The following is a 19,564-nucleotide window of genomic DNA, read 5'->3' as shown; positions in this document are numbered from 1 at the left end:
CTTCTTTCTCCTGCCCAGCCCGCCCGCTCCTCTGCCTCCCACCTCCTCACCGTCCCCTGCTCTTGCCTATCCCACCGTCGACCCCTGGGCCACATCCTCCCGCTGTCCCGGAATGCCCTCCCTCCTCACCTCCGCCAAACTCACTCTCTTTCCCTCTTCAAAGCCCTACTGAGAGCTCACCTCCTCCAAGAGGCCTTCCCAGAGTGAGTTTCCCTCTTTCCCTCTGCTCCTCCCCCCCTCTCCCTTCCCCTCAGCACTGTGCTCATTTGTATATATTTTCATTACCCTATTTATTTTGTTAATGAGGTGTCCATCCCCTTGATTCTATTTATTGTGATTAAGTTGTCTTGTTTTTGTCCATCTCTCTCCCCCGGTTAGACTATAAGCCCGTAAATGGGTGGGGATTATCAATATCTTTTGCCAAATTGTACATTCCAAGTGCTTAGAACAGTGTGCTGCACATAGTAAGCACTCAATAAATACTATTGAATAAATGTATACATGCTGGCTGGGTTGGTCACAGTCCTTGTCCCTTGTGGGGCTCACAGTCTTCCTCCCCATTTTACAGTTGAGGGAACTGAGGCACAGAGAAGTGAAGTGACTTAATGTTGGTATTTGTTAAGCGCTTACTATGTGCCGAGCACTGTTCTAAGCGCTGGGGTAGACACAGGGGAATCAGGTTGTCCCACGTGGGGCTCACAGTCTTAATCCCCATTTTACAGATGAGGGAACTGAGGCACCGAGAAGTTAAGTGACTTGCCCAAAGTCACACAGCTGACAAGTGGCAGAGCTGGGGTTCGAACCCATGACCTCTGACTCCAAAGCCCGTGCTCTTTCCAGTGAGCCACGCTGCTTCTCATTGCCCAAGGTCCCACAACAGACAAATGGTGGAGTCGGGATTAGAATCCTTGACCTTCTTACTCCCAGGACTAGCAATTAGGCCCCGCTGCTTCTCATACTGCAAACTCACTGGGGGCAGGAAACCTGTATTATCAGCTTTGTTGGATTGTACTCTCCCAAGTGCTTTGTACAGTGCTCTGACCAGATTAAGGCTCAATAATAATAATAATGGCATTTAAGTGCTTACTCTCGGCAAAGCACTGTTCTAAGCGCTAGGTGGGGGGGCAGGCGGGGAAACAAGGTAATCAGGTTGTCCCTCGTGGGGCTCACAGTCTTAATCCCCATTTTACAGATGAGGTAACTAAGGCACAGAGAAGTTAAGTGACTTGCCCAAAGTCACACAGCTGACAATGACGATGATATGAAGACAACCAAGCAGACACTACCATGCAGAGGAAGCTTTGGCAGATATTTTTAATCATAACAAAAAAATTTTCTCTTAAAAAAAAATGTATATATAAATAACAGAGCATCAAGTATTCTTCGTGTTCTCCTTGGGCTCCCAGTGGCTGAAGCTCAGCCCCAACCCTAAGTGCAAGAATCTGAAAGGCAGAGAGGGATTGACAGGAAATCACCAACCATTTGGGGAACGGAGCTGTCCAGCCCAGTCAGAGATTTTATTTATTCATTCATTTTTAGGGTTATTTCTGAAACGTTATGTGTCAGGTACTGTACTAAGTGCTGGGGGAGACACAAGCTAATCAGGGTGATAATAATAATAATAATAATGTTGGTATTTGTTAAGCGCTTACTATGTGCCAAGCACTGTTCTAAGCGCTGGGGTAGACAGAGGGGAATCAGGTTGTCCCACGTGGGGCTCACAGTCTTAATCCCCATTTTACAGATGAGGGAACTGAGGCACAGAGAAGTTAAGTGACTTGCCCACAGTCACACAGCCGACAAGTGGCAGAGCTGGGATTCGAACTCATGAGCCCTGACTCCAAAGCCCGTGCTCTTTCCACTGAGCCACGCTGCTTCTCATACTGAGCCACGCTGCTTCTCATGGTGGCCCCAGTTCCTGTCCCACATGGGGTTCACAATCAATCCCCATTTTACAGATGAGGGAACTGAGGCCCAGAAAAGTGAAGTGACTTGTCCCAGAGCCAACAAATGGTGGAGCCAGGATTAGAACCCAGGTCCTTCTGATTCCCAGTCCCAGGCCCTATCCACCAGGCCATGCTGCTTGTCACAGTAGAAAGAAAACAGTCAAAACTTTTCCTTTCTGTCTCTCCCCATTGGATGAAAAATCAGGACACTCCAATTTGAGCTATAACTTTAATACATTTTATAATTTTACTATGGGGAAGCTGCATGGCCTAATGGAAACAGCACAGGCCTGGAAATCAGAGGATATGAGCTCTGCCACTTGCTTGCTGTGTGATCTTTGGCAGGTCACACAGAGAAGCAGTGTGCTTTAATGGATACAGCATAGCAGTCAGAAGGACCTGTGTTCTAATTCCAGCTCTGCCGCACATCCAGGGCACATCTGGTCTTGGGCAAATCACTTAACTTTTCTGTGCCTCAGTGACCTCATCTGTCAAATGGGGATGAAGACTGTGAGCCCCATGGCGGGCAGGGGCTGTGTCCAACCTAATTACCTTGTAGATACGCCGCAACTTAATATAGTGCCTGCCACATAGCACATATTTAAACATCGTTTTATAAACAAAAAAGTCAATTCACTTCTCCATGCCTCAGTTTCCTCAACTTCTATAAGTTTGTCTCTAGACTGTAAGCATGTTAGGGGCAGGGAATGTGTCTGCCAATTTTGTTGTATTGTACTCTCCCAAGCACTTAGTACAGTGTTCTGCGCATAGTAAGGGCTCAGTAAATACTACTGACTGACTGATTGCAAAATGGGGATTCAATTTCTGTTCTCCCTCCTACTTAGACTGTGAGTCCCATGTGAGACAGAAAATGTGCCCAGTCTGATTCATCTGTAACTACCCCAGCATTTGACACATATTAAGCAATTTACTATGTGTATATCTATATATATTACAGAAGCAGTGTGGCAGAGTGTAAAGAGCCGGGCTTGGGAGTCAGAGGATGTGGGTTCTAATCCTAGCTCTGCCACTTGTCTGCTGGGTGACCTTGGGCAAGCCACTTAACTTCTCTGTGCTTCAGTTACCTCATCAGCAAAATAGATATTAAGACTGTAAGCCCCATGTGGGACAATCTGATTACCTTGTATCTACCCCAGTGCTTAGAACAGTGCTTAGCACATAGTAAGTGCTTAAATACCATAATTATATATATGATATAATTATATATATATATGATATAAATATATATCTTTGAAAAATTGATTCAAGTAATAGTTTGAAACCTTTCAATTGTATTGCCCCTCACAAGCCCAGACTGCCTGCTGCACAAATCTGTGAATGTCTCTCTCTCTCTCTCTCTCTCTCCTCCCTGGTCCCTTCCCTCTCCATCCCAAACACCACCCCCTCAGTATCCAAACCCCAACTTTTCAACCTTTGGACCCGGCCCGCAGGGGGAATCAGAGCCATCAATGAAGGGGCTTGTGGACAGGGAACACGTTTACCAACTCTGTTGTAATGTCCTCTCTCAAGTGCTTAGTCCAGTGCTCTGCCCCCAGTAAGTACCACTGATTGAGGGAATCAGACAGGCCTTAGAGTCCCCTGCCTCCAGGTGACAAAGCCAAGAGAATCCGAGGAAGAAGGATACCTTTCTGCACAAACGCTCTGGGCCTGTCACTCCCCTCCTCAAAAATCTCCAGTGGTTGCCTATCAACCTTCGCATGAAGCAAAAACTCCTCACTCTTGGCTTCAGATCTCTCCATCCCCTGGCCCCCTCCTATCTCACCTCCCTTCTCTCCTCCTCCAGCCCAGCCCGCACACTCCGCTCTTCTGCCACCGCTCACCTCCTCATGGTGCTTCATTTGCGCCTCTCCTGCCATCAACCCCTGGCCCATGTCCTACCACTGACCTGGAAAGCCCTCCCTCTTCACATCCACCAAACCAAATCTCTTCCCCTCTTCAAAGCCCTGAGAGCTCACCTCCTCCAAGAGGTCTTCCCAGACTGAGCCCTCCCATTCTCTCTGCCCCTCCTCCCCATTGCCCCTACTCCCTCCCTCTGCTCTACTCCCTTCCCGTCCCTGCAGCACTTGTGTATATTTGTATATATTTATTGCTCTATTTTAATGATGTGTATATATATATCTATGATTCTATTTATCTATTTTGATAGTATTGATGCCTATCTACTTGTGTTGTTGTCTGTCTCCCCCTTTTAGACCGTGAGCCCATTGTTGGACAGGGATTGCCTCTATCTGTTGCTGAATTGTATATTGCAAGTGCTTAGTACAGTGCCCTGCACACAGTAAGTGCTCAATCAATACGATTGAATGAATGAGTAGGGTTTGGGCCAGCTGAAGCTCCTCAAGAGTTAGAGACTTTCTAGGTCCATTTCCTAGAAATTGTTTCGTGAGTCGGATTTCCCACAGATGGATGGGTTGGTACATCTGTCTGGGGGAACGACAGACCCCACCCCCTCAGATTCCATGAGGGTCTGACCCTGCCTTCTGAGAGTTGACCGACAGAACAATAATAATAATAATAATAATGGCCTGTTAAGCACTATGTGTCAGTCACTGTTCTAAGCGCTGGAGTAGATATCGGGTTGGACACCCTTTCCACATGGGGCTCACAGTTTTAATCCCCATTTGACAGATGAGGGGACTGAGGTCCAGAGAAGTTAGAAAGGACTTAGCCAAAGTCACACAGCAGACAAGTGGCAGAGTCAGAATTAGAACCCAGGTCCTTCAGACTCCCGGGCTCGTGCTCTATCCATAAGGCCATGCTGCTTCTTAAGAAGGAGGCCCAGCAGCAGGTAGGGATTCTGAGACCACCAGGGCTGCCAGAGGCTGGGCTGTGGGGCAGAAACCAGCCCTGTGACCCCGGGGGGCCGGGCAGGTAGTCCAGCTGGTTCTCGGGGGTCTGGGGCTGCATTTCCACCTGTGCTCAGGAGCTTGTAGTCGCCCGCTTCCCTCCTCCCGCTGATGCCTTGCCCAAGGCCCCGGGGGTAAGTCCAGGCAGTGGGCCTCACTTAACAGCCTGGCACTTTTCCTCAGTTGCAAATCAGAGCCCTGCCCACGCCTGCCACTGAGCCCAGGACTGCCTTTGATAATGTCATCCCTCCCCTTCTCCTCCACACCTTATCTCACCTTAGCTTCAGACTCCGTCCTCTCCCGGTTCTCCTCTTATCTTTCTGGCCGTTCATTCTCGGTCTCCTTCGCGGACTTCTCCTCCCCCTCCCATCTCCTAACTGTAGGGGTTCCTCAAGGGTCAGTTCTTGGCCCTCTTCTGTTCTCCATCTATACTCACTCCCTTGGTGAACTATATTCGCCCCCTCGGCTTCAACTATCATCTCTATGCAGATAACACGCAAATCTTCATCTCCCCTGTTCTCTCCTCCTCTTTTCAGACTCATATCTCCTCCTGCCTCCAGGACATCTCCACCTGGATGTCTGCCCGCCACCTAAAACTCAACTTGTCTAAAATTGAGCTCCTTATCTTCCCGCCCAAACCCTGTTCTCTCCCTGACTTTCCCGTCACTGTGGATGGCACAATCATCCTTCCCATCTCACAGGCCCGCAACCTCATGTCATCCTTGACTCAGCTCTCATTCACCCCTCACATCCAGTGCGTCACCAACGTCTGCCAGTCTCACCTTTACAGTATCGCCAAGATCCGCCCTTTCCTCTCCATCCAAACAGCTATCGTGTTTGGATAGCTCTTATAATATCCAGGCTGGATTATTGTGTCAGCCTTCTCTCTGATCTCCCTTCCTCCTGTCTCTCCCCACTCCAGTCTATTCTTCATTCCGCTGGCCGGATCATCTTCCTACAGAACGGCTCTGGGCCTGTCACTCCCCTCCTTAAAAACCTCCCGTGGTTGCCTATCAGCCTCCGCACGAAACATAAACTCCTCATTCTGGGCTTCAAGGCTCTCCATCACCTTGCCCCCTCCTACCTCACCTCCCGTCTTTCTACTGCCCAGCCCGTACGCTCAGCTCCTCTGCCGCTGCTCACCTCCTCACCGTCCCCCGTTCATGTCTATCCTGCCGTCGACCCCTAGCCCAGATCCTCCCGCTGCCCTGGAATGCGCTCCCTCCTCACCTCTGCCAAACTAACTCTTCCCCTCTTCAAAGCCCTACTGAGAGCTCACCTCCTCCAAGAGGCCTTCCCAGACTGAGCTCCCCCCCCTTCTCCCTCTGCTCCCCCTCCACCCAACACTGTCCTCATTCGTATATATTACCCTATTTACTCTGTTAATGAAATGTACATCCCCTTGATTCTATTTATCGGGATAATGTTTTGTTTTGGTTTTGTTCTGTTTTGCTTTGCTTTGCTGTCTGTCTCCCCCGATTAGACTGTGAGCCCATCATTAGGCAGGGATTGTCTTTATCTGTTGCCAAACTGTCCATTCCAAGTGCTTAGTACAGTGCTCTCACATAGTAAGCACTCAACAAATACTACTGAATGAATGAATCCTGCCCATGGCCACCTCCTACTCTGATGCCCTGCCCGTGGTCTCCGCCCAGCCCGGTGTCCTTTCCACAGCCCTTACCCAACCTGGTGCCCTGTGGACAACCGACAGCCAGCCCAGGGCCCTGCCCACAGCTGCCACCCAGTCCGTGTCCTGTGTACAACCAGTGCCCAGCCCACAGCTAGCACCCAAACCAGTGCCCTCCCCATGGCTGGCCCTCATCCCGGCGCCCAGCCTACAGTTGCCACCTGGCTATCAGGCCTTCCGCCCATGGCTGACACCCAACTCCCAACAGGCATCCCGAGCCCAGGTCGACCCCCAAGCTGGCTCCCTGCAGGTGGCTAGTAGGCTACGGCAGTGTTCTGCTATTAGCCCAAGGGGCCACTAAGTAGTAGGGAAGGAATGAAGCCATGGAACTCTTACTTCTCTCATTCAGCACTCCCACTCCTCTGGCAGCAGGACTTAGGAGTCACTCTGGAAAACCTGGAAAAACCAAGAGAATGCGAAAGGAATAAATTATTATTATGGTATTTGTTAAGCACTTACCCTGACAGTCCCTGGCACATAGTGTCACACTCCGCCTCTCCCCTCCCCCCCACAAACCCTCTCCCCTATTTTTCCATCCTTCCCTGCAGTATCCTCAGAGGAGATCTCCTCCCTCCTCGCGAGTGCCACCCCCTCCACCTGTGCCTCGGACCCCATTCCCTCTCACCTTATTAAAACCATCGCCCCTGCCCTCCTCCCTTCCTTAACTTATATTTTTAACCACTCAATCTCCAATGGCTCCTTCCCCTCTGCCTTCAAACATGCCCACACCTCCCCCATCCTAAAAAAACCCGCTCTCGACCCCAATTCCCCTTCCAGTTATTGCCCTATCTCCCTACTACCCTTCCTTTCCAAAATCCTAGAACAGGTTGTCTACAATCGCCACTTAGAATTCCTTAACTCCCATTCTCTCCCGGACCCCCTCCGATCTGGCTTCCGTCCCCTCCACTCTACCGAGACTGCTCTAAGGTCACCCGTGACCTCCTTCTTGCCAAATCCGATGGCTCCTACTCCATTCTAATCCTCCTCGACTTCTCTGCTGACTTGGACACCGTCGACCGTCCCCTCCTCCTCCACACCTTATCTCACCTTGGCTTCACGGACTCCGTCCTCTCCCGGTTCTCCTCTTATCTCTCCGGCCGGTCATTCTCGGTCTCCTTCGTGGGCGCCTCCTCCCCCTCCCATCCTTAAACTGTTGGAGTTCCTCAAGGGTCAGTTCTCGGCCCTCTTCTGTTCGCCATTTACACTCACTCCCTCGGTGAACTCATTCGCTCTCACGGCTTCGACTACCATCTCTACGCAGATGACACGCAGATCTACATCTCCGCCCCTGTCCTCTCCCCCTCCCTTCGGGCTCGCATCTCCTCCCGCCTCCGGGACGTCTCCTCCTGGATGTAGGCCCGCCACCTAAAACTCGACATGAGCGAGACTGAGCTCCTCATCTTCCCTCCCGAGCCCGGGCCTCTCCCAGACTTCCCCATCACCGTGGATGGCGCGACTGTCCTTCCCGTCTCTCGGGCCCGCGATCTCAGTGTCATCCTCGACTCGTCTCTCTCGTTCACCCCCCACGTCCTATCCTGCCGGTCTCACCTTTACGATATCGCCGAGATCCGCCCTTTCCTCTCCACCCAAACGGCTACCTTACTGCTACGGGCTCTCGTTATATCCCGGCTAGACTACCGTGTCGGCCTTCTCTCTGATCTCCCTTCCTCCTCTCTCACCCCGCTCCAGTCTATTCTTCATCTTCACTCCGCTGCCCAACTCATCTTCCCGCAGAAACGCTCTGGGCCTGTCACTCCCCTTCTTAAACACCTCCAGTGGTTGCCTATCGACCTCCGCTCCAAACAAAAACTCCTCATTCTAGGCTTCGAGGTTGTCCATCCTCTTGCCCCTTCCTACCTCTCCTCCCTTCTCTCTTTCCACCGCCCACCCCGCACGCTCCGCTCCTCCGCCGCCCACCTCCTCGCCGTCCCTCGGTCTCGCCCATCCCACCGTCGACCCTTGGGCCACGTCCTCCCGCAATCCTGGAATGCCCTCCCTCCTCACCTCCGCCAAACTGATTCTCTTCCCCTCTTCAAAACCCTACTTAAAGCTCACCTCCTCCGAGAGACCTTCCCACACTGAGCTCCTCTTCTCCCTCTACTCCCTCTACCGCCCCCCCTTCACCTCTCCACAGCTTAACCCTCTTTTCCCCCATCTCCCTCCGCTCCTCCCCCTCTCCCTTCCCATCCCCTCAGCACCGTACTCGTCCGCTCAACTGTATATATTTTCATCACCCTATTTATTCTGTTAATGAGATGTACATCGCCTCGATGCTATTTAGTCGCCATCGTTTTTACGAGACGTTCTTCCCCTCGACTCTATTCATCGCCATCGTTCTCGTCTGTCCGTCTCCCCCGATTAGACCGTAAGCCCGTCAAATGGCAGGGACTGTCTCTGTTGCCGACTTGGTCATTCCAAGTGCTTAGTACAGTGCTCTGCACATAGTAAGCGCTCAATAAATACTATTGAATGAACTAAGGACCACAGGCAGCTGTTTCACAGTGATCTCACCGGGGTTGGGCTCTGGGCAGGGAACCTTTTTTCTAACAACGGCATCTTTCACAGGCATTTGGTTTCCTACTTACTCCAAGGTCTTTCCTAGAGGATAAAAATGAGGAGGAAGAGGAGAAGGAAAGGTATCCTACAGCACCCCCTCCATTGGGAGGGCTGAAAAGTCCACATCAAATTCCAGAGAAGCAGGATGGCCTAATGGGAAGAACCTGGGTTTGGGACTCAGAAGGACCTGGATTCTAATCCCAGCTCCACCACATGCCTGCTGTATGACCTTGATCAAGTCACTTCACTGGGCTTCAGTTTTCTCACCTGTAAAATGAGCATCCAATACTTGTTCTCCCCCTCAGACTAGGAGTCTCATGTGGGACAGGGGACTGTGTTTGACCTGTGATCTTGTACGTACCCCAGCACTTAGGACAGTGTCTCACACATAGTAAACACTTAATAATAATAATGATATATGTTAAGCCCTTATGATGTACCAAGCAGTGTTCTAAACATTGGAGTAAAAAAACAAGCTTGTCAGGTTGGACACAGCAGATACTATACATCATCATGAGACAAATGAGAAACAGGGAGTGTGTCAGATCTGATCATCTTACATCTACTCCAGTACTTAGCACAGGGCTTGGCACAAGTCCTTAACTAATAATCATCCCATTCATAATAACAATAACTACTATGGGCCAAGCACTGTACTAAGCACTTGCATAAACACAAACCAATCAGGTTGGATGCAGTTCCTGTCCCACGTGGGGCTCACAGTCTTAATCCCCATTTTACAGATGAGCTAACTGAGGCACAGAAGTGAAGTGACTTGCCCACAGTCACACAGCTGACAAGTGGCGGAGCAGGGATTCGAACCCATGACCTGTGACTCCCAAGCCCTGCTCTTTCCACTGAGCCACATTGCTTCTCGTTACATTTTACAGATTTTAAAGATGAGGGAACTGAGGACAGGAGAAGTGAAGTGACTTGCCCTAGGTCACATCACAGACAAGTGGTGGAGCCAGGAGTAGAACCCAAGTCCTCTGGCTCCCAGGCATGGGCTCTTTCCACTAAGCCATGCTGTCTACCTGTGCTAAGCACTGAGGAACAGATGCTGTATCTTAGGCTGGCCTCAGGAGGCCAGTCCAAGCAATGATAACAAAGGTAGCATTTGATAGGTGCTTACTATGTGCAAATCTGGTTGAACACAGTCCCTATCCCACATGGGGCTCTCAGTCTCAATCGCCATTTTACAGAGGAGGGAACTGAGGCCCAGAGAAATGAAGTGACCAAGGTCACCCAGCAGATAAGTTAAAGCCATGGGCATCGAGGGTAGGAGGGGGTGGTATCTTACCAGTCGGCCGGGCTGTTGCAGGTGGGCGAGGTCCAGGTATGGGGGGATCCCACTCCGTCCCCATGGCATGCCTGGGGGTGGGTTGCGCACCTCCGCGGCGGACCAGCCGCCTCCCACGCCACTCGGTAAGCTGGCACGCCGGTTAGTGCCCACGGGGCCGGTGTTCTCCACTGAGCCAAATGCCGTGGGCATGGCGGGGCCGGGCTGACTGCAGGAGGAGGCGAGGACCCCGGCGTCCTGGCTCCTGGGCTCTTCGGGCTTCTGGGGGTCCACGTGGGGAGAGGGGACAGGAAGGACGCAGGTGTCAGATCACACACACACTGCACAGTCGTTCAATCGTATTCAGTGAGAGCTTACTGGGTGCAGAGCACTATACAAAGCACTCAAGAGGACAATGGAAAAAACAGACACGTTCCTGCCCACTACGAGCTCACAGCCTGGGGGGGGGGGGACAGACCTTAATATAAATAGAATACATAAATTACAGATATATGTATGCTCCATACACAGTAAGTGCTTAATACAATTAAATTGAATAATAAATACAAGCGAATACACATATGTGCTGCGGGGATGGGCTCAAACAGGCAGTCTTTTGGCTTCCATCGCCTAAGACTCCAAGTGGCACTTTCCAAAGATTCATTCATTCACTGATGGATTCTCTAAACTGTAAGCTTGTTGTGAGTAGGGATTGTGCCTTATATTGGTGTACTGTACTCTCCCAAGGGTTTAGTACAGTGCTCTGCACATAGTAACCACTCAAATACAATTGACTGATTGACAAGGATTGAGTCTGACCTGATAATACATACTTCTAATAGTAATAATTTTGGTAATTGTTAAATGCTTACTATGTGCCAGACACTGTACTAAGCCCTTGGGTGGATACAAACAAATTGGGTTGTACACAGTCCCTGCCACACGTGGGGCTCACAGTCTCAAATCCCATTTTCCAGATGAGGGAACTGAGGCCCAGAAAAGTGAAGTGATTGCCCAAAGCTACACAGCAGACAAGTGGCAGAATCAGGATTAGAACCCATGACCTTCTGAATCCCAGGCCCGTGCTCTATCTCCTACACCATGCTGATCTTGTATCTAGAGAAGCAGCGTGGCTTAGCGAAAAGAGCACTGAACTAAGTCACTGAACTTCTCTATGCCTCGTTCCCTCATCTGTAAAATGGGGATTAAGACTGTGAGCCCCGCGTGGGACAACCTGATTACCTTGTATCTACCCCAGCGCTTACAGCAGTGCTTGGAACATAGTAAGCGCTTAACAAACAAATACCATCATTATTATCTACCCCAGCGTTTAAGATAGCGCTTGGCACCCAGGACCAAATGAACAAATGTGGTAGTTAGGGGAGGTGGGGCTCACCATGGTCCCGCAGGGTCGGGGTTCGGCCAAGACGGCCCGGAGAAGCCGGATGTACTCGGAGGCGGCCCTCAGGATGTCGGCCTTGCTCGGCTTCCGGTCCTTGGGGATGAGCGGCACGATGGTCTTCAGCTTCGAGAAGCCGCTGTTCAGGTTTTTAATCTAGGAAACAAAGGCCGGCGGCCAAGGAGGACCTCTGACGGGGAACAGGTGCAGGTAGGGCCACTTAGTGGACAAAGCCCGGGGATGGGAGTCAGGAGGCCTGACTCAGCCACTGGCTGCTCCGTGACAAGTTTCACAGTTATGTACTTGATGGTGGTGATGATAATAATAATAATGGTACTTGTTGAGTCCTTACTGTGTGCTAAGCACTGATCTAATCACTGGGGTAGATACAAGGAAAACGGGTTGGATACAGTCCCTGCACACACAGGGTCACACTAATTCCCATTTTACAGATGAGGTAACTGAGGCCAGGAGAAGTGAAGTGACTTGCCCAAGGTCACATAGCATAATAATAATAATGGTATTTGTTAGGTGATTACTTTGTGCCAGGCACTGTACTAAGCGCTGGGGTGGCGACAAGCAAATCGGGTTGGATACAGTCCCTGCCCCTTCTAGTGGATAAAGCCCGGGCATCTGAAGGACCTAGGTTCTAATTCTGGCTCCGCTGCTTGTCTGCTGTGTCTTTGGGCAAGTCACTTCACTTCTCTGGGCCTCAGTTCCCTCATCTGTAAAATGGGAATTAAGATTATTTATTGCCCTATTTATTTTGTTAATGAGGTGTATATCTCCATAATTCTGTTTATCTTGATGATGTTGTCTTGTTTTGTTCTGTTTTGCTTTGCTGTCTGTTTCCCCCCATTTAGATTGTGAGCCTGTTATTGGGCAGGGATTGTCTCTATCTGTTGCCAAATTGTACATTCCAAGTGCTCTGCACATAGTAAGCGCTCAATAAATACTACTGAATGAAAGACTGTGAGCCCCATGTGGGCCCAATGTAATTAACTTTCATCTACCCCAAAGCCTAGAACAGACAAAACACATAGTAAGCACAAAGCGCTTAACGAACAGCATAATTATTATTAATAATTATTATTAATATTGATAATATCAATATTATAATTATTACAAATTGGGGATCTGAGGCCCAGGGAAGTGAAGTGACCTGCCTCATGTCCCACAGAAGACAAGTGGCAGAGCCACGATTAGAACCCAGACCCTCTGACTCCCTAACCCAAGTTCCTTCCACTAAGTCACACAACTTCTCTGGGCCTCGGTTTCCTCATCTGTAAAATGGGAATGAAATGCCTATTTTCCCTCTCTCTACATGGTGAGCCCCATGTAGGGCAGGAACTGGGCCCAATTTCATTATCTCTAGACTGCAAGATCACTGTGGGCAGGAAATGTGTCTATTGTTGTAGCGTACTCTCCCAAGCGCTTAGTCCAGTGCTTTGCACACAGTAAGTGCTCAATAAATACCACTGAATGAATTATCTTGTATCGACTCCAGGCTTGGCTCATAGCAAGTACTTAATAAATACCATCATCATTATTATAAAATCAGAAAGACCTCACCAACCACAGTCAATAATGATTATGCTATTTGTTAAGTGCTTGCTATATGCCAGGCACTGTGCCGACTTGTTCATTCCAAGCGCTTAGTACAGTGCTATGCACATACTAAGCGCTCAATAAATACTATTGAATGAATACTAAGCACTGGGGGGGGAATACAAACTAATCAGATTGGACACAGTCCCTGTCCCACGTGGGGCTCACATTCTTAATCCCTATTTTACAGATGAGGCAACCGAAGCGCAGAGAAGTGAAGCGACTTGCCTTAGGTCACACAGAAGACAAGTGGCAGAGCCGGGATTAGAACCCAGGTCCTTCTGACTCCCAGACCCGAGCTCCTTCCACTAGACCGTGATGCTTCCCTAAAAAAGGGATGAAGATTGTGAGCCCTGTGTGAGACAGGGACTGTGTCCAACCCGATTATCTTGTATCTAGCCCAGCGCTTAGAACAGTGCCTGACACACAGTAAGCGCTTAACAGATACCATCATTATTATTATAGGGAGTCAGACATTAAAATAAATGATCGCTATGGACACAAGTGCTGTGGGGCTGAGTGCTGTGTGTGACAGACAAATACAGAGGAGTGAACCCCCCACTTCCATGGTCACACATGGATGCAAACACCCAGAGCCACACAAACTCACAAAGATACACATGTGTGTGCATTTTCCTATACCTTTATAGAACGATAGTCCAATGGGTTCAAAATTAATGCTCAGCACACGGTAAGTACTCAGTAAATGCCACTGAATGAGTCAATGAATATGAAGTGGACAGCTGGACTGAAATGAGCTAAAGAGCCACAAATCAGACATTTGACTGAGCACCAGCTATTAGAAAAATAAATTCTAACTGGGCTCTGCGAGCAGGTGTTCTGGGGTGGGGGAGTTGAGGAGCTAAAGCAAGGGCTGGGGGCTGCTGATGCCAAAATATCCCCCCCACTCTGTGAGCAGGAGTATGTATGTCTGTTGTTATAGTGTACTCTCCCAAGTGCTTAGTACAGTGCTTTGCACACAGTAAGCACTCAAATACAATTGAATTAATATCAAGTACTTAAAGAGAACAGACGAGATGATTCAGGAAGGAGAGGGAAGAGGGTGAACATGTCTGCTAATTCTCTTGTATGGTACTCTCCCGAGCACTTAGAACAGAGCTGTGCAAATAGCACTCAATAAATACCATTGACTGAGATGAGAATTAATTGGACTAAGGTGCTTAGTATAGTGTTTTGCACTCAGTAACCGCTCAGAAAAGATTCCACTGTCGACTGAGTGAAATAAGCAAGTCTAAACTGATGGCCAAGACGAATCAGGGCTTTAATTCCCGTGAAATCAAAAGGCTCCCGCCTCGCAGTTCAGGCTTAAGTTTACTTTAGATTGTCATCTCGTCTGGGGCAGGAGATGTGTCTACCAGCTCTATTTTATCCTCTCCCAAGCACTAAGTAAGCACTCAACAAATACCATGGATTAATTGATTGGGCAGGTCAACACTTCGGAAGAAGCTTGTGCAAACAACTTTCACCCTAATTTACTTCACGTGCATCTATCCGGGTGCTTAAACAGGTGCTTTAAGCTCTGTTTTCTCTTTTTATAATATGTCGTTTTTGAAATGAAATCAATCAGGCTTTTCCACAGGGCAGTGAGCAGGGATGAGGTTTGGAAGGAGGGAGAGAGGTCAGTTCCCACGGAGTCCAGAAACAAACACACACACACACCCAACAATCTCACACGTGGAGTCATTTGAAACTCCTTCCACGGGGTTGGGGGGGGGGCAGCAGGGAAAGGACGGGGAGAAGAGAGAGAAGGGAAGGGGGAGAAGGAGAGAGAAAGAGAAGGAAGGGGAGAAGGAGAGAGAGGAAGGGGGAGAGAGAGAGAAAGGAAGGGGGGAAAGAGAGAGAGAGAGAGAGAAAGGAAGGGGGGAAGGAGAGAGAGAGAGAGAGAAAGGAAGGGGGAAGAAGAGAGAGAGAGAGAGAGAAAGGAAGGGGGAAGAAGAGAGAGAGAGAGAGAGAGAAAGGGAGGGGGAAGAAGAGAGAGAGAGAGAGAGGAAGGGGGAAGAAGAGAGAGAGAGAGAGAGAGAAAGGAAGGGGGAAGAAGAGAGAGAGAGAGAGAGAAAGGAAGGGGGAAGAAGAGAGAGAGAGAGAGAGAAAGGAAGGGGGAGCGAAAGAGAACCAAAAAGAAGAGAAGAGAGAGAGAGAAGAAAGGAAGGGGGAAGAAGAGAGAGAGAAGAGAGAGAGAAAGGAAGGGGGAAGAAAGAGAGAGAGAGAGAGAGAAAAGGAAGGGGGGAAGAAAGAGAGAGAGAGAAAGGAAGGGGGGAGAAGAGAGAGAGAGAGAGAGAGAAAGGAAGGGGGAAGAAGAGAGAGAGAGAGAGAGAGAAAGGAAGGGGGAAGAAGAGAGAGAGAGAGAGAGAGAAAGGAAGGGGGAAGAGAAGAGAGAGAGAGAGAGAAAGGAAGGGAAGAAGAGAGAGAGAGAGAGAGAAAGGAAGGGGGAGAAGAGAGAGAGAGAGAGAGAGAAAGGAAGGGGGAAGAAGAGAGAGAGAGAGAGAGAAAGGAAGGGGGGAAGAAGAGAGAGAGAGAGAGAGAGAGAAAAGGAAGGGGGGAAGGAGAGAGAGAGAGAGAAAGGAAGGGGGAAGAAGAGAGAGAGAGAGAGAAAGGAAGGGGAAGAAGAGAGAGAGAGAGAGAGAAGGAAGGGGGAAGAAGAGAGAGAGAGAGAGAGAAAGGAAGGGGGAAGAAGAGAGAGAGAGAGAGAGAGAGAAAGGAAGGGGGAAGAAGAGAGAGAGAGAGAGAAAGGAAGGGGGAAGAAGAGAGAGAGAGAGAGAGAAAGGAAGGGGGAAGAAGAGAGAGAGAGAGAGAGAGAAAGGAAGGGGGAAGAAGAGAGAGAGAGAGAGAGAAAGGAAGGGGTAAGAAGAGAGAGAGAGAGAAAGGAAGGGGTAAGAAGAGAGAGAGAGAGAAAGGAAGGGGTAAGAAGAGAGAGAGAGAGAAAGGAAGGGGGGAAGAAGAGAGAGAGAGAGAAAGGAAGGGGGGAAGAAGAGAGAGAGAGAGAGAGAAAGAAGGGGGGAAGAAGAGAGAGAGTGAGAGAAAGGAAGGGGGAAGAAAGAGAGAGAGGAGAGAAAGGAAGGGGGAAGAAAGAGAGAGAGAGAGAGAAAGGAAGGGGGAAGAAGAGAGAGAGAGAGAGAGAAGGAAGGGGGAAGAAGAGAGAGAGAGAGAGAAAGGAGGGGGAAGAAGAGAGAGAGAGAGAGAGAAAGAGGGGGAAGAGAAGAGAGAGAGAGAGAGAGAAAGGAAGGGGGGAGAAGAGAGGAGAGAGAAGAGAAAGGAAGGGGGGAAGAAGAGAGAGAGAGAGAGAGAAGGAAGGGGAAGAAGGAGAGAGAGAGAGAGAGAAAGGAAGGGGGAAGAAAGAGAGAGAGAGAGAGAGAAAGGAAGGGGTAAGAAGAGAGAGAGAGAGAAAGGAAGGGGGGAAGAAGAGAGAGAGAGAGAGAAAGGAAGGGGGGAAGAAGAGAGAGAGAGAGAGAGAGAAAGGAAGGGGGAAGAAGAGAGAGAGAGAGAGAGAGAAAGGAAGGGGGGAAGAAGAGAGAGAGAGAGAAAGGAAGGGGGAAGAAGAGAGAGAGAGAGAGAGAGAGAAAGGAAGGGGGAAGAAGAGAGAGAGAGAGAGAGAGAAAGGAAGGGGGGAAGAAGAGAGAGAGAGAGAGAGAAAGGAAGGGGGGAAGAAGAGAGAGAGAGAGAAAGGAAGGGGGGAAGAAGAGAGAGAGAGAGAGAGAAAGGAAGGGGGGAAGAAGAGAGAGAGAGAGAAAGGAAGGGGGGAAGAAGAGAGAGAGAGAAAAAGGAAGGGGGGGAAGAGAGAGAGAGAGAGAGAGAAAAAGGAAGGGGGGAAGGAGAGAGAGAGAGAGAAAAGAAGGGGGGAAGAAGAGAGAGAGAAGAGAGAAAGGAAGGGGGGGGAAGAGAGAGAGGGGAAAGAGAGAGAAAGGAAAAGGGGGGGGAAGAAGAGAGAGAGAGAAAAGGAAGGGGGGAAAGAGAGAGAGAGAGAGAAAAGAAGGGGGGGAAGAAGAGAGAGAGACAGAGAGAAAGGAAGGGGGGAAGAAGAGAGAGAGAGAGAGAGAGAGAAAGGAAGGGGGAGAAGAGAGAGAGAGAGAGAGAGAAAGGAAGGGGGAAGAAGAGAGAGAGAGAGAGAGAAAGGAAGGGGGAAGAAGAGAGAGAGAGAGAGAAAGAAGGGGGAAGAAGAGAGAGAGAGAGAGAAAGGAAGGGGGAAGAAGAGAGAGAGAGAGAGAGAAAGGAAGGGGGGAAGAAAGAGAGAGAACGGAGGGGGGAAAAGGAGAGAGAGAGAGGAAGGGGGGAAGAGGGGGGAAGAGAAAAAGGGGGGGAAGGGGGAGGAAGAGAGAGAAGGGGGAGGGAGGAGGATGGGACGGAAAAGGGGACACCTCAGCCCTAGAGAAGCAGCGTGGCTCAGTGGAAAGAGCCCGGGCTTGGGAGTCAGAGGTCATGGGTTCTAATCCCCACTATGCCACTCGTCAGCTGTGTGACCTTGGGTAAGTCACTTAACTTCTCTGGGCCTCAGTTCCCTCATCTGTAAAATGGGGATGATGACTGTGAGCCCCACATGGGACAACCTCATTCCCTTGTATTTACCCCAGCATTTGGAACAGTGCTCAGCACATAGTAAGGGTTTAACGCTAACATTCTTCTTATTATTAGAACCCCCCTCCCTCCTCAAATCCCACAGTGACCCTTCCTCCACCACCCCTTTCAAAGCCTTATCAAAGGTCCATCTCCTCCAAGAGGCCTTCCCTCACTGAACCCCACTTTCCTCTTCTCCCTTTCCCTTCTGTATCACCCCAACTTGCTCCCCTCTTTCATCCCCACTCCCAGCCCCACAACACTTATGTCCACAGCTCTCCTTTTTTTTTTTGTATGGTTGTTCAACTCCCCCTGTCTAGACTGTGGATTGACACAGTCTAGATGAATCAGTCCACAGTGACACAGTCTAAATGAGGATTGACACTGTGAGCCCCACGCGGGACAGGGATTGGGTCCAACCCACTTTCCTGGTCTCGATCCCCATTTGACAGATGAGGGGCCCGAGGCCCAGAGCAGTGAAGGGGCTTGCCCAGGTCCCACAGCAGACACCCCGTACCCACCCCGGCGCTTAGTACAACGCCTGGCACAGAGGAAGAGCTTAACAAATATCATCGTTATGATTATTATGGGCAGCTGGGGCAGGAGGGGAGGGAGGAAGGGCCACGGGTCTGCCTCTTGGGGAGGGGGCGGTCTTGGAAGGAGGGCAGGGCTTGGGGGGCCGGTGGGGCGACCCCGGGGGGGGCTCGATGGGCTCACCCTCTGCCTCTCCTTGGCATTGGCGAGCTGGCGTCGTCGGAGCAGGGCCGGGAGGTCGTGGGTGGGCACGTAGTGGCCGGCGGGCTGGCGCTTCAGCCGGCTGATGGCCGCCAGCCGCGGGGCCCGGCCCAACCGCTCCAGGACCCACGACAGAACCTCGGCGCCGGGCGTCGCCACGAAACCAGGCGACGGAGGAGAAGGAGGCGACGACGGCGCCTCCGGGACCGGCTCCATCTCCTCCCCACCGCTAGGACGGCCCCCTGGGCGCTCAATAAATAGGAGCGGGTAGAGGAGTGGCAGGCCCACCTGGAGGCATTTAAAGAACAGCACGTGGGAGGGGGAGGGGGTCGCTTAATTAGTCCTACTCCTGCCCATCCTCCCCCCCCCCCACCCCCCTAGACTGGCAGCACGTTGTGGGCAAGGAACAGGTCTGTTTATTGCTCTATTGTCCTCTCCCGAACGCTCAGTACAGTGCTTGGCCAACAGTAAGCGCTCAATAAATACGATGGACACACTCTCTCTAAGGGGTTGGGTTATTGATTTCTATTCTTGTCCGTCTTCCTCTCTTGACTGGAAGGTCGTTGTGGGCAGGGAAAGGGTCTGTTGTGGTGTGGTATTGTCCTCCCCCAAACGCTCAGTACAGTGCTTTGCATACAGTAAACACTCAATAAGATGGACAGACTCACTCTGGGTTATTCATTTCTATTCTTGTCTGTCTTCCCCTCTAGACTGGAAGGTCGTTGTGGGCAGGGAATGAGTATGTTCCGGTGTCCTATTGTCCTCTCCCAAGAGCTCAGTACAGTGCTTTGCACATAGTAAGCGCTCAATAGATACAATGGACAGACTCACTCTAGGGGGTTAGGTTATTCATTTCTATTTTTGCCTGTCTTCCTCTCTAGACTGTCAGCTCGTTGTGGGCAAGGAATGGCTCTGTTT

The 19,564-nt window shown here is 50.3% G+C and overlaps 1 protein-coding gene across 1 annotated transcript; it reads right to left on the bottom strand.

Moving 5' to 3' along the window:
* Positions 1–1,288: 1,288 nt before the first annotated feature.
* On the bottom strand, positions 1,289–18,903 carry FIGLA (folliculogenesis specific bHLH transcription factor). Its single transcript, XM_029066445.2, has 5 exons — positions 18,629–18,903; positions 11,732–11,890; positions 10,357–10,617; positions 6,837–6,896; positions 1,289–1,442 (listed from the first exon to the last, which is right to left on the bottom strand). The coding sequence occupies exons 1-4, from the start codon at positions 18,860–18,862 to the stop codon at positions 6,876–6,878; spliced, it is 675 nt and encodes a 224-aa protein (XP_028922278.1). The 5' UTR covers positions 18,863–18,903; the 3' UTR covers positions 1,289–1,442; positions 6,837–6,875.
* Positions 18,904–19,564: the final 661 nt, after the last annotated feature.

This window comes from Ornithorhynchus anatinus, chromosome 5 (genome assembly GCF_004115215.2).
Source record: "Ornithorhynchus anatinus isolate Pmale09 chromosome 5, mOrnAna1.pri.v4, whole genome shotgun sequence".
NCBI classification, from domain to species: Eukaryota; Metazoa; Chordata; class Mammalia; order Monotremata; family Ornithorhynchidae; genus Ornithorhynchus; species Ornithorhynchus anatinus.
This window is presented reverse-complemented; position numbering and strand designations above follow the sequence as displayed.